The 13530-nt window shown below is 32.8% G+C and overlaps 1 protein-coding gene across 6 annotated transcripts in view; it reads right to left on the bottom strand.

Annotated features, from left to right (window-relative positions):
• Positions 1–13530, bottom strand: part of LOC134840498 (uncharacterized) — a 64314-nt gene that overhangs the window by 24751 nt on the left and 26033 nt on the right. For all 6 annotated transcript variants that reach the window (XM_063856337.1, XM_063856340.1, XM_063856341.1 and 3 more), the window contains one exon: positions 10563–11148. In XM_063856337.1, coding sequence (XP_063712407.1) covers positions 10563–11148 — 586 coding nt within the window. The remainder of the gene's footprint in view (positions 1–10562; positions 11149–13530) is intronic.

Consider the following 13530-nt stretch of genomic DNA (forward strand, 5'->3'; position numbering starts at 1 on the left):
AGCAGTCATATTTGGAGGCAAGATTTGCAACTCTTTAGAGTACCCTGACAGCACCGAACTATAGCGTTCGGAATTTCAAATTTTGAAAAATAATAAATTTTAACTTTCTGAACATTTTTGAAAAAATCACAAAAAACGCCATATCTCAAAAACTACAAGGAAATGAGCAGTCATATTTGGAGGCAAGACTCGTAATATTTGAGAGTACTCTGACAGGACACAACTACAGGGTTGGGAATTTCAGATTTTGTGAAAAAAAATTAATAAGTTTTCTAAAAAAATTTTGAAAAAAATCATAAAAAACATATCTCGAAAACTACAAGGATTTGAACAGTCATATTTGGAGGCAAGATTTGTAACTCCTTAGAGTACTCTGACAGCACCCAACTATAAGGCTGGGAAATTCAAATTTTGAGAAACAATAAATTTGAACTTTCTGAAAATTTTTGAAAAAATCACAAAAAACGCCATATCTCGAAAACTACAAGGAATTGAACAGTCATATTTGGAGGCAAGATTTGTAACTCCTTAGAGTACTCTGACAGCACCCAACTATAAGGCTGGGAAATTCAAATTTTGAGAAACAATAAATTTGAACTTTCTGAAAATTTTTGAAAAAATCACAAAAAACGCCATATCTCGAAAACTACAAGGAATTGAGCAATCATATTTGGAGGCAAGACTCGTAATATTTGAGAGTACTCTGACAGGACACAACTACAGGGTTGGGAATTTCAGATTTTGTGAAAAAAAATTAATAAGTTTTCTAAAAAAATTTTGAAAAAAAATCATAAAAAACATATCTCGAAAACTACAAGGATTTGAACAGTCATATTTGGAGGCAAGATTTGTAACTCCTTAGAGTACTCTGACAGCACCCAACTATAAGGCTGGGAAATTCAAATTTTGAGAAACAATTAATAAAATTGTCTGGAAATTTTTGAAAAAATCTCAAAAAACATCATATCTCGAAAACTACAAGGATTTGAGCAGTCATATTTGGAGGCAAGATTTGCAACTCTTTAGAGTACCCTGACAGCACCGAACTATAGCGTTGGGAATTTCAAATTTTGAAAAATAATAAATTTTAACTTTCTGAAAATTTTTGAAAAAATCACAAAAAACGCCATATCTCAAAAACTACAAGGAAATGAGCAGTCATATTTGGAGGCAAGACTCGTAAAATTTGAGAGTACTCTGACAGGACACAACTACAGGGTTGGGAATTTCAGATTTTGTGAAAAAAAATTAATAAGTTTTCTAAAAAAATTTTGAAAAAAATCATAAAAAACATATCTCGAAAACTACAAGGATTTGAACAGTCATATTTGGAGGCAAGATTTGTAACTCCTTAGAGTACTCTGACAGCACCCAACTATAAGGCTGGGAAATTCAAATTTTGAGAAACAATAAATTTGAACTTTCTGAAAATTTTTGAAAAAATCACAAAAAACGCCATATCTCGAAAACTACAAGGAATTGAACAGTCATATTTGGAGGCAAGATTTGTAACTCCTTAGAGTACTCTGACAGCACCCAACTATAAGGTTGGGAAATTCAAATTTTGAGAAACAATTAATAAAATTTTCTGGAAATTTTTGAAAAAATCTCAAAAAACATCATATCTCGAAAACTACAAGAATTTGAGCAGTCATATTTGGAGGCAAGATTTGCAACTCTTTAGAGTACCCTGACAGCACCGAACTATAGCGTTGGGAATTTCAAATTTTGAAAAATAATAAATTTTAACTTTCTGAAAATTTTAGAAAAAATCACAAAAAACGCCATATCTCGAAAACTACAAGGAATTGAGCAATCATATTTGGAGGCAAGACTCGTAATATTTGAGAGTACTCTGACAGGACACAACTACAGGGTTGGGAATTTCAGATTTTGTGAAAAAAAATTAATAAGTTTTCTAAAAAAATTTTGAAAAAAATCATAAAAAACATATCTCGAAAACTACAAGGATTTGAACAGTCATATTTGGAGGCAAGATTTGTAACTCCTTAGAGTACTATGACAGCACCCAACTATAAGGCTGGGAAATTCAAATTTTGAGAAACAATAAATTTGAACTTTCTGAAAATTTTTGAAAAAATCACAAAAAACGCCATATCTCGAAAACTACAAGGAATTGAACAGTCATATTTGGAGGCAAGATTTGTAACTCCTTAGAGTACTCTGACAGCACCCAACTATAAGGCTGGGAAATTCAAATTTTGAGAAACAATTAATAAAATTTTCTGGAAATTTTTGAAAAAATCTCAAAAAACAACATATCTCGAAAACTACAAGGATTTGAGCAGTCATATTTGGAGGCAAGATTTGCAACTCTTTAGAGTACCCTGACAGCACCGAACTATAGCGTTGGGAATTTCAAATTTTGAAAAATAATAAATTTTAACTTTCTGAAAATTTTTGAAAAAATCACAAAAAACGCCATATCTCGAAAACTACAAGGAATTGAGCAATCATATTTGGAGGCAAGACTCGTAATATTTGAGAGTACTCTGACAGGACACAACTACAGGGTTGGGAATTTCAGATTTTGTGAAAAAAAATTAATAAGTTTTCTAAAAAAATTTTGAAAAAAATCATAAAAAACATATCTCGAAAACTACAAGGATTTGAACAGTCATATTTGGAGGCAAGATTTGTAACTCCTTAGAGTACTCTGACAGCACCCAACTATAAGGCTGGGAAATTCAAATTTTGAGAAACAATTAAAAAAAATTTTCTGGAAATTTTTGAAAAAATCTCAAAAAACATCATATCTCGAAAACTACAAGGATTTGAGCAGTCATATTTGGAGGCAAGATTTGCAACTCTTTAGAGTACCCTGACAGCACCGAACTATAGCGTTGGGAATTTCAAATTTTGAAAAATAATAAATTTTAACTTTCTGAAAATTTTTGAAAAAATCACAAAAAACGCCATATCTCAAAAACTACAAGGAAATGAGCAGTCATATTTGGAGGCAAGACTCGTAAAATTTGAGAGTACTCTGACAGGACACAACTACAGGGTTGGGAATTTCAGATTTTGTGAAAAAAAATTAATAAGTTTTCTAAAAAAATTTTGAAAAAAATCATAAAAAACATATCTCGAAAACTACAAGGATTTGAACAGTCATATTTGGAGGCAAGATTTGTAACTCCTTAGAGTACTCTGACAGCACCCAACTATAAGGCTGGGAAATTCAAATTTTGAGAAACAATAAATTTGAACTTTCTGAAAATTTTTGAAAAAATCACAAAAAACGCCATATCTCGAAAACTACAAGGAATTGAACAGTCATATTTGGAGGCAAGATTTGTAACTCCTTAGAGTACTCTGACAGCACCCAACTATAAGGCTGGGAAATTCAAATTTTGAGAAACAATTAATAAAATTTTCAGGAAATTTTTGAAAAAATCTCAAAAAACATCATATCTCGAAAACTACAAGAATTTGAGCAGTCATATTTGGAGGCAAGATTTGCAACTCTTTAGAGTACCCTGACAGCACCGAACTATAGCGTTGGGAATTTCAAATTTTGAAAAATAATAAATTTCAACTTTCTGAAAATTTTTGAAAAAATCACAAAAAACGCCATATCTCGAAAACTACAAGGAATTGAGCAATCATATTTGGAGGCAAGACTCGTAATATTTGAGAGTACTCTGACAGGACACAACTACAGGGTTGGGAATTTCAGATTTTATGATAAAAAATTAATAAGTTTTCTAAAAAAATTTTGAAAAAAATCATAAAAAACATATCTCGAAAACTACAAGGATTTGAACAGTCATATTTGGAGGCAAGATTTGTAACTCCTTAGAGTACTCTGACAGCACCCAACTATAAGGCTGGGAAATTCAAATTTTGAGAAACAATAAATTTGAACTTTCTGAAAATTTTTGAAAAAATCACAAAAAACGCCATATCTCGAAAACTACAAGGAATTGAACAGTCATATTTGGAGGCAAGATTTGTAACTCCTTAGAGTACTCTGACAGCACCCAACTATAAGGCTGGGAAATTCAAATTTTGAGAAACAATTAATAAAATTTTCTGAAAATTTTTGAAAAAATCTCAAAAAACATCATATCTCGAAAACTACAAGGATTTGAGCAGTCATATTTGGAGGCAAGATTTGCAAATCTTTAGAGTACCCTGACAGCACCGAACTATAGCGTTGGGAATTTCAAATTTTGAAAAATAATTAATTTTAACTTTCTGAAAATTTTTGAAAAAATCACAAAATACGCCATATCTCAAAAACTACAAGGAAATGAGCAGTCATATTTGGAGGCAAGACTCGTAATATTTGAGAGTACTCTGACAGGACACAACTACAGGGTTGGGAATTTCAGATTTTGTGAAAAAAAATTAATAAGTTTTCTAAAAAAATTTTGAAAAAAATCATAAAAAACATATCTCGAAAACTACAAGGATTTGAACAGTCATATTTGGAGGCAAGATTTGTAACTCCTTAGAGTACTCTGACAGCACCAAACTATAAGGCTGGGAAATTCAAATTTTGAGAAACAATAAATTTGAACTTTCTGAAAATTTTTGAAAAAATCACAAAAAACGCCATATCTCGAAAACTACAAGGAATTGAACAGTCATATTTGGAGGCAAGATTTGTAACTCCTTAGAGTACTCTGACAGCACCCAACTATAAGGCTGGGAAATTCAAATTTTGAGAAACAATTAATAAAATTTTCTGGAAATTTTTGAAAAAATCTCAAAAAACATCATATCTCGAAAACTACAAGGATTTGAGCAGTCATATTTGGAGGCAAGATTTGCAACTCTTTAGAGTACCCTGACAGCACCGAACTATAGCGTTGGGAATTTCAAATTTTGAAAAATAATAAATTTTAACTTTCTGAAAATTTTTGAAAAAATCACAAAAAACGCCATATCTCAAGAACTACAAGGAAATGAGCAGTCAAATTTGGAGGCAAGACTCGTAATATTTGAGAGTACTCTGACAGGACACAACTACAGGGTTGGGAACTTCAGATTTTGTGAAAAAAAATTAATAAGTTTTCTAAAAAAAATTTGAAAAAAATCATAAAAAACATATCTCGAAAACTACAAGGATTTGAACAGTCATATTTGGAGGCAAGATTTGTAACTCCTTAGAGTACTCTGACAGCACCCAACTATAAGGCTGGGAAATTCAAATTTTGAGAAACAATAAATTTGAACTTTCTGAAAATTTTTGAAAAAATCACAAAAAACGCCATATCTCGAAAACTACAAGGAATTGAACAGTCATATTTGGAGGCAAGATTTGTAACTCCTTAGAGTACTCTGACAGCACCCAACTATAAGGCTGGGAAATTCAAATTTTGAGAAACAATTAATAAAATTTTCTGGAAATTTTTGAAAAAATCTCAAAAAACATCATATCTCGAAAACTACAAGGATTTGAGCAGTCATATTTGGAGGCAAGATTTGCAACTCTTTAGAGTACCCTGACAGCACCGAACTATAGCGTTGGGAATTTCAAATTTTGAAAAAAAATAAATTTGAACTTTCTGAATCACAAAAAACGCCATATCTCGAAAACTACAAGGAATTGAGCAATCATATTTGGAGGCAAGACTCGTAATATTTGAGAGTACTCTGACAGCACCCAACTATAAGGCTGGGAAATTCAAATTTTGAGAAACAATTCATAAAATTTTCTAAAAATTTTTGAAAAAATCTCAAAAAACATCATATCTCGAAAACTACAAGGATTTGAGCAGTCATATTTGGAGGCAAGACTCGTAATATTTGAGAGTACTCTGACAGCACCCAACTACAAGGCTGGGAATTTCACAATTTTAGAGAAAAAAAATTAATATAAGTTTCTAAATTTTTTTTTTGAAAAAATCACAAAAAACGTCATATCTCGAAAAGTACAAGTATTTGAACAGTCATATTTGGAGGCAAGATTTGTAACTCTTTAGAGTACTCTGACAGCACCCAACTATAAGGCTGGGAAATTCAAATTCTGAGAAACAATTAAAAAAATTTTCTGAAAATTTTTGAAAAAATCTCAAAAAACATCATATCTCGAAAACTACAAGGATTTGAGCAGTCATATTTGGAGGCAAGATTTGCAACTCTTTAGAGTACCCTGACAGCACCGAACTATAGCGTTGGGAATTTCAAATTTTGAAAAATAATAAATTTAAACTTTCTGAAAATTTTTGAAAAAATCACAAAAAACGCCATATCTCAAAAACTACAAGGAAATGAGCAGTCATATTTGGAGGCAAGACTCGTAATATTTGAGAGTACTCTGACAGGACACAACTACAGGGTTGGGAATTTCAGATTTTGTGAAAAAAAATTAATACGTTTTCTAAAAAAATTTTGAAAAAATCACAAAAAACGTCATATCTCGAAAACTACAAGGATTTGAACAGTCATATTTGGAGGCAAGATTTGTAACTCCTTAGAGTACCCTGACAGCACCGAACTATAGCGTTGGGAATTTCAAATTCTGAAAAAAAATAAATTTGAACTTTCTGAATCACAAAAAACGCCATATCTCGAAAACTACAAGGAATTGAGCAGTCATATTTGGAGGCAAGATTTGCAACTCTTTAGAGTACCCTGACAGCACCGAACTATAGCGTTGGGAATTTCAAATTTTGAAAAATAATAAATTTAAACTTTCTGAAAATTTTTGAAAAAATCACAAAAAACGCCATATCTCAAAAACTACAAGGAAATGAGCAGTCATATTTGGAGGCAAGACTCGTAATATTTGAGAGTACTCTGACAGGACACAACTACAGGGTTGGGAATTTCAGATTTTGTGAAAAAAAATTAATACGTTTTCTAAAAAAATTTTGAAAAAATCACAAAAAACGTCATATCTCGAAAACTACAAGGATTTGAACAGTCATATTTGGAGGCAAGATTTGTAACTCCTTAGAGTACCCTGACAGCACCGAACTATAGCGTTGGGAATTTCAAATTTTGAAACATAATAAATTTGAACTTTCTGAAAATTTTTGAAAAAATCACAAAAAACGCCATATCTCGAAAACTACAAGGAATTGAGCAATCATATTTGGACGCAAGACTCGTAATATTTGAGAGTACTCTGACAGCACCCAACTACAAGGCTGTGAAACTTCAAAATTTTAGAGAAAAATAATTAATTTAAGTTTCTAAATTTTTTTTTGAAAAAATCACAAAAAACGTCATATCTCGAAAAGTACAAGGAAATGAGCAGTCATATTTGGAGGCAAGACTCGTAATATTTGAGAGTACTCTGACAGGACACAACTACAGGGTTGGGAATTTCAGATTTTGTGAAAAAAAATTAATAAGTTTTCTAAAAAAATTTTGAAAAAAATCATAAAAAACATATCTCGAAAACTACAAGGATTTGAACAGTCATATTTGGAGGCAAGATTTGTAACTCCTTAGAGTACTCTGACAGCACCCAACTATAAGGCTGGGAAATTCAAATTTTGAGAAACAATAAATTTGAACTTTCTGAAAATTTTTGAAAAAATCACAAAAAACGCCATATCTCGAAAACTACAAGGAATTGAACAGTCATATTTGGAGGCAAGATTTGTAACTCCTTAGAGTACTCTGACAGCACCCAACTATAAGGCTGGGAAATTCAAATTTTGAGAAACAATTCATAAAATTTTCTGGAAATTTTTGAAAAAATCTCAAAAAACATCATATCTCGAAAACTACAAGGATTTGAGCAGTCATATTTGGAGGCAAGATTTGCAAATCTTTAGAGTACCCTGACAGCACCGAGCTATAGCGTTGGGAATTTCAAATTTTGAAAAATAATAAATTTGAACTTTCTGAAAATTTTTGAAAAAATCACAAAAAACGTCATATCTCGAAAACTACAAGGATTTGAACAGTCAGATTTGGAGGCAAGATTTGTAACTCCTTAGAGTACTCTGACAGCACCCAACTACAAAGCTGGGAATTTCAAATTTGGAAAAACAATAAATTAAAATTTTCTGAAAATTTTTGAAAAAATCTCAAAAAACATCATATCTCGAAAACTACAAGGATTTGAGCAGTCATATTTGGAGGCAAGATTCGCAATCCTTGAGAGTACTCTGGCAGGACCTAACTACAGGGAGGGTTGGGAATTTCAGATTTTTAAAAATTAATAATAATTGAGAACAGGATATGAACAGAATTTAAGAAAAATCAAAAGTCAAACCGCAATCAAGCGTGAACAAATTTTAAGATTTTTCCTCAAAAAAAGGAAAGAAAAAAACGACCTATATGAGAGCCTGAACTACGTTCAGCGACTCATAATCACAAGTACAATATTTTTATAAAAAGGAACTGAATGCGTCAATGGCTTCGAGATGGTAAAGCCGAAACTTGTCTAAAGAAAAAACACTGAGCACAAATATTCCATCCTTATATGACATCAAACTACGTAAAAACAAAAAAATCAACTGAAGTTGCACTCCAGAAACACGAGCAAAACTAAAAAGGAAACAAAAGATAATCAATGACCTGCTCCAAAAATGATCCAAGCAAATAATTCTAATTTTGAGCATAGGACATCAATATATTTCGGATGGTATCGAAATTACTATAGCCTGTATTAATGTCCTCAACATCGCTGTAATTTAGCAGATTATATGCATATATTATCAATCGTCGAGAAGCACGATCGCCAGCATTAAATAAGTAGAGATAAAATTATACGAGCGTTTACTGAACAGACAAATCTTGAATAGATGCCCGTTTATTGTAAGCAATTACAAACGGAAACTTTTAAGCACAAGCGTTAAAATTTTAGAAGTCAGTCAACTGTACTATTACAAAGGCTAGATGTGGTATTCTCCAAAAAGGCGAAGCTGAGCTTCGCTCCACTTGCGATACAAATATGGATGACAGCTATTAAAATTTAAATAAAAAAATTGGAAAAAGCTTAAAAAATTCGTGGTTTTCAATAAAAATTTGCAACAAAAGCACAAGATCTGGAAAAAAATGCCTGCATCATGAGAAAATTTACAAAGACTTTTCGGAATGCTAGAAAGAAAAGTAATTTTTTTGAAAAAAAAAAAACATTTTTGCGGAACAAAGCCAACAAAAATAAGCAAACCGACAATGATATCTAAATTAACCGAAAACTTTCTCTTTACAAAAAAAACAGGTTTGGACTGAAATCGAACTTCCGGGCACTGTCGTCTTAAGCATGGTGGTTAAAGCAACTCGGAAGAAAACTGATAGCCCGAAAATCTGTTTTTATTTTCGGACAATAGTCCGAAAAAATAGGTCCCGGCAGGTTTCGAGCCGCAACTCCTTGCGGTCTCAAGCAATTGGGTTACCTCTACGCAAGATAGTTGATTGAATTTGAACTTATAATAACCAAGCGGAAGCAAAGCCGAAAATATCTGAGCAGAAATCTTTCACAACAAAAAGAATTCACAATAAATTCTAAACTAATAAAAAAATTACTTTCTTTTTCTTCTCAGAACACACGCACGCACGCAAAAATTTTTTCATTCCAAAACGAAGCAACAGGAGCCCACTAGGTCGATATAAATTAAACCGAAACTTATTAAGCCGCTAAGCCAAAAAATGAAAAAAAAATGAAATTTTTACATATCGAGATAGTAAACTTACAACCAATGTAAAAAAAAACATGTTTCGATTCGGCCGGACTTTTCAAACGCTTAAATACTTACAGCAACTGCAGTGAAAAAGTTTATCAGCAAAAAAAACGATTCCTAGATGTGGCAACTGAGCCGAAAAACCATAAGCAGACAAATAATTGGCCAAATTTTTTTGAACCGGAATATTCGAACCCCTGTCAGATTCGAGCCCAGGACTAGTGCCCCTCAGGCGTATTCATTACCTCCAGGCTAAGTATGCATGATACACTATGAAATTTGATATCATTATGAATCAAGGTACCACCAGAAGTCCAGATGAGTACAGTTCAGAAGTCATACCGCAAAAAGTATATTTCAGCCTGAATAAATTTTCGAATCCGATTTCCTGTAAAGAAAACGAAAAAAATATATATTCACTACCTATATAAGAGTCTTAACTACGTTCATCGGCTTGGTAAAAAAAAACCGGCTTGGTCTCGGATTCGAACGTTTGCTGATTCTCGACATTCACTATATTCAAGTTTGATAACGCTTGCTAATCAAAAGCGTAAAAATAGAAAACCTCGAAGAAAAAGGCTGCCTGTGCAAACTAAGCCGGCAAAAAGTAAGCAGACACACATAATATTAAGATTTTTATAAAGCAGAAAACTTGCAGTTGGCAAAAAATTCAAGTACATGGAGTGACTCGAATGCAAGGACTATGTCACGTCTAGAATGACCGTCTGCAAATAATTCGCTGAATCTGTTAGACATTTTGTTTGCCTCAAAATCTGATTTGACAATACTTGCTTATCGCAATCGTTAACATACGTAAAACTGAAATTAATAGAACTACTTTTGCACATCGAGGTTTTTAACATCATTCAATTGTTCATAAAAAAAGCACGTTTCAAAAAGTTTTAAAGCATTTATTTCACTCGTTTATCAGTGAAAGCGATCACCAACCTTGTCGACTTTCTCCAGAACACTGTCATCCTTGTGGAACGCTGGTTTGACTTGATAATCTGTCCCTTTAATATTGACCACTCTATTAGTTTCTGTCCACATGCGGGTCAACCCCTCCGGACGCTTGTACCCAATAAATCCCATTATATGTGTCTTTCCTGGTTTCGGTTGGGTCACGTATGTATACTTAAGTTCTCCAAATTTTGAGAAGATATCTTGAATGTCTTCTTTTGTGACCTCTGGTTCCAAGTATACCATCGCTTGCTTATCCGAGAATCCAGTCGAATTTGGTCTTGGCGCCCGACCACTTTGGTTCTGTTGCCCATTTGGGACAATGGTTACACTGGAACCCGTCATCGAGGAGTTTCCACCTAGACTGTCATTCGACTGTTGTGGACCCTGTCTGATCATACTTGACACCGGTCTAGTTCTGCTCCCTCCTGGTCCATATCCACTGATATAGTTTTGTTGTTGGGGTTGTTTTGGAACTTGAGGTGAAACATTGTTGAAGTTTGGTCGACTAGGAAGGATCTGAGAGTTGTTTGATTGCGGATGGGGTTTGTTTGCAGTTCTGGTAGCTTGATTCCTAAAAATTTAAAGCAAGTTTTCGGCTAAACAGAGTGAAAACTAAACATCATGAACTTGGCCAAAGATGAACTGATAACTAAATGGTTCAACAAAAATTAATGAAAAACAAAGCACATTTTTTTTAATTTCAATTTTCAAAATCAATTACGTCGTCTTAAAGCGCGTTTAAAAAGCGATTGCTCTCACTATTTCAACTTCGTTCTCGGGAAATTCAATTAACTACCTAACCACTAATTTAAAATACCGTGCATAAACGTTCAGACACACCACCGTACTTGAAATATCTCACTTAGCTCAGAAACACAGAATGCCTAATTGCAACTCCGACAAAAGATTAGGGAATTAATAAATACTGGAACTGGCACCCAGCAAAAACAGCGATCCCTTGTAAATAAAAGGCTTATTCAATTAGAAAACTGCTCTACAAGAATAGCCAACAGACTGTTAGAAAAGAGTAAAAAAACGCAAAACAAAAAAACCGACCTAATTTTGAAAAAAAACTTCAGTTTTCAAATTTCAAAAAAAGTATGGCCTTAATTCTCTTGAAATTTCAAGAAGAATTCAAGATTTTTTCGTCAAATTATTTCTATGTGAGAAAAAGTGATTAACAGGTAAAACTTTTATTCCGCTGTGAAATCTCAAAAGTAGAATTCCACTTTCAAAACTAAAATTCGTTCACGTTTTTTCGCACTATTTCTAAGCTAGTGTTCGGAGAGTACAACTTACCTAACTTAACGCAAATGAATTGAATGCAAAAAGTGCATATAAATCTAAGCGCATTCGTAAATGCATAAATACACTTGCAATACAACATAAACAAAAAAACATAAGTCGAAAAAAAGTATACGTTGAAAAAACTATGTGAACCAAAATTTTCGTATGTCTAGATAAAAACAATTGTCTTTTAGAGAAGTCGCTTAAGCAAATGAGCTTCCAGCAACCCATTGTTTGAATTCTCAAATATGGTAGGGTAATTTCCGAAAATATTCTAAAAGTTTAAGAAACGGTGACAAAATCAAAATTTTGACTTTTCCGAGGGCCATAACTTTATGTGTAAAAAAATGTAGCCGCTCATGCGAGGAGTTTTTCGAAACTGTTGTATTCATTCAAACCAAAAACTCAGGTTTGAGGTGTATTTTTCGAAAAAACAAAAAAAATTAAAAATATGGTTCAAATGTTCCACCACAGACTTTTTCGAAGGCTGTAGACAGAGGGGTCAAGTAAAAAGACGTAAGAGTTCATAAAGGAGTAAGAAGTAATAAATTTCAACAAACCGATTGGTAAACATACAACTAACAGTGCGGAGGGGATTTTTAAAGTTGTCTTTTTCTTGAAACCACCCAAAATTAGGTCATTAAGCCGATAAAAAAGGAGACAATTTGGGACAAGGAACTTTTTTTAAGCAAAACAAAAAAACAAAGGAAATACAATGTTACAAATTGTATGAGTAAATCGATCACAATAGGAAATATTACAAAAAAAATTAGCACCTTTGATGTTCCAGGCATATTCGTTACCTCCAAGCTACGTTGGCCGTGAACGCATAGAAGTTTCAATTCATTATGAACCAAGATAAAAGTGGTTCTGCTAAACAAGTTGTTAGCCCAAAAAAGTCTATATTCCAGTTTGATAACGCTTGCTAATCGCAAGCGTAATAAAACTAACCTAAATTGTCCAATTACAGAATGGGTAAATTGCAGAAAACAAAGCTGCACTATGCATACACAAGCAAAAAGAACTGTAAACTGGAACCGAGAAAACTTATTAAACTCCACAAGCGTTAATAACTGCGCCACAAAGCAAGACTTGAGCATGAATGATTTTCAATTCAAAAACATAGCCACAGACAGTTGTAAAAGAGTCAATGAACGCAAGTAAATAGAAAAAACGGCCTTAATTCTTTGAAAATAAATCTTAAGTATCGCATTTCAAAAAAAGGATGGCCTTAAAGCTCTTCGAATTTTTAGAAAAACTAATGATTGACACTTATTTGATAAAATTAACCCAATTTATGAACACTGTCTTCATAGGTAGGAAATCCGATGATTAAATTCCATTTTCGAAACCAGAAGTCGATCACATTTTCTGTGACCTCAACACTTTCGCTGTTCGATAGTGGAATTCGCCTTTCTTTTAACTATGAAATGGAACTGAACTTGAGAAAGAAATCATAAGTCAAACCGCAAAAAAGTAATGCTAAGTCTGACTTTTCCTGAAAAAAAAAAATCATCGCGACCTATAAAATGGTCTGAACTACGGCAAGTTGGAAAAAAAGACATTGAAGTCAAGAAAACCGAAAAAAATGATTTGAAATTCGAAAAATAGATATCATAATAAAACCTTTGATCTTCGACAAACTACGATTTACAATTTTTCACAA

Source organism: Symsagittifera roscoffensis, chromosome 2 (genome assembly GCF_963678635.1).
Source record: "Symsagittifera roscoffensis chromosome 2, txSymRosc1.1, whole genome shotgun sequence".
In the NCBI taxonomy this organism is placed as follows: domain Eukaryota; kingdom Metazoa; phylum Xenacoelomorpha; order Acoela; family Convolutidae; genus Symsagittifera; species Symsagittifera roscoffensis.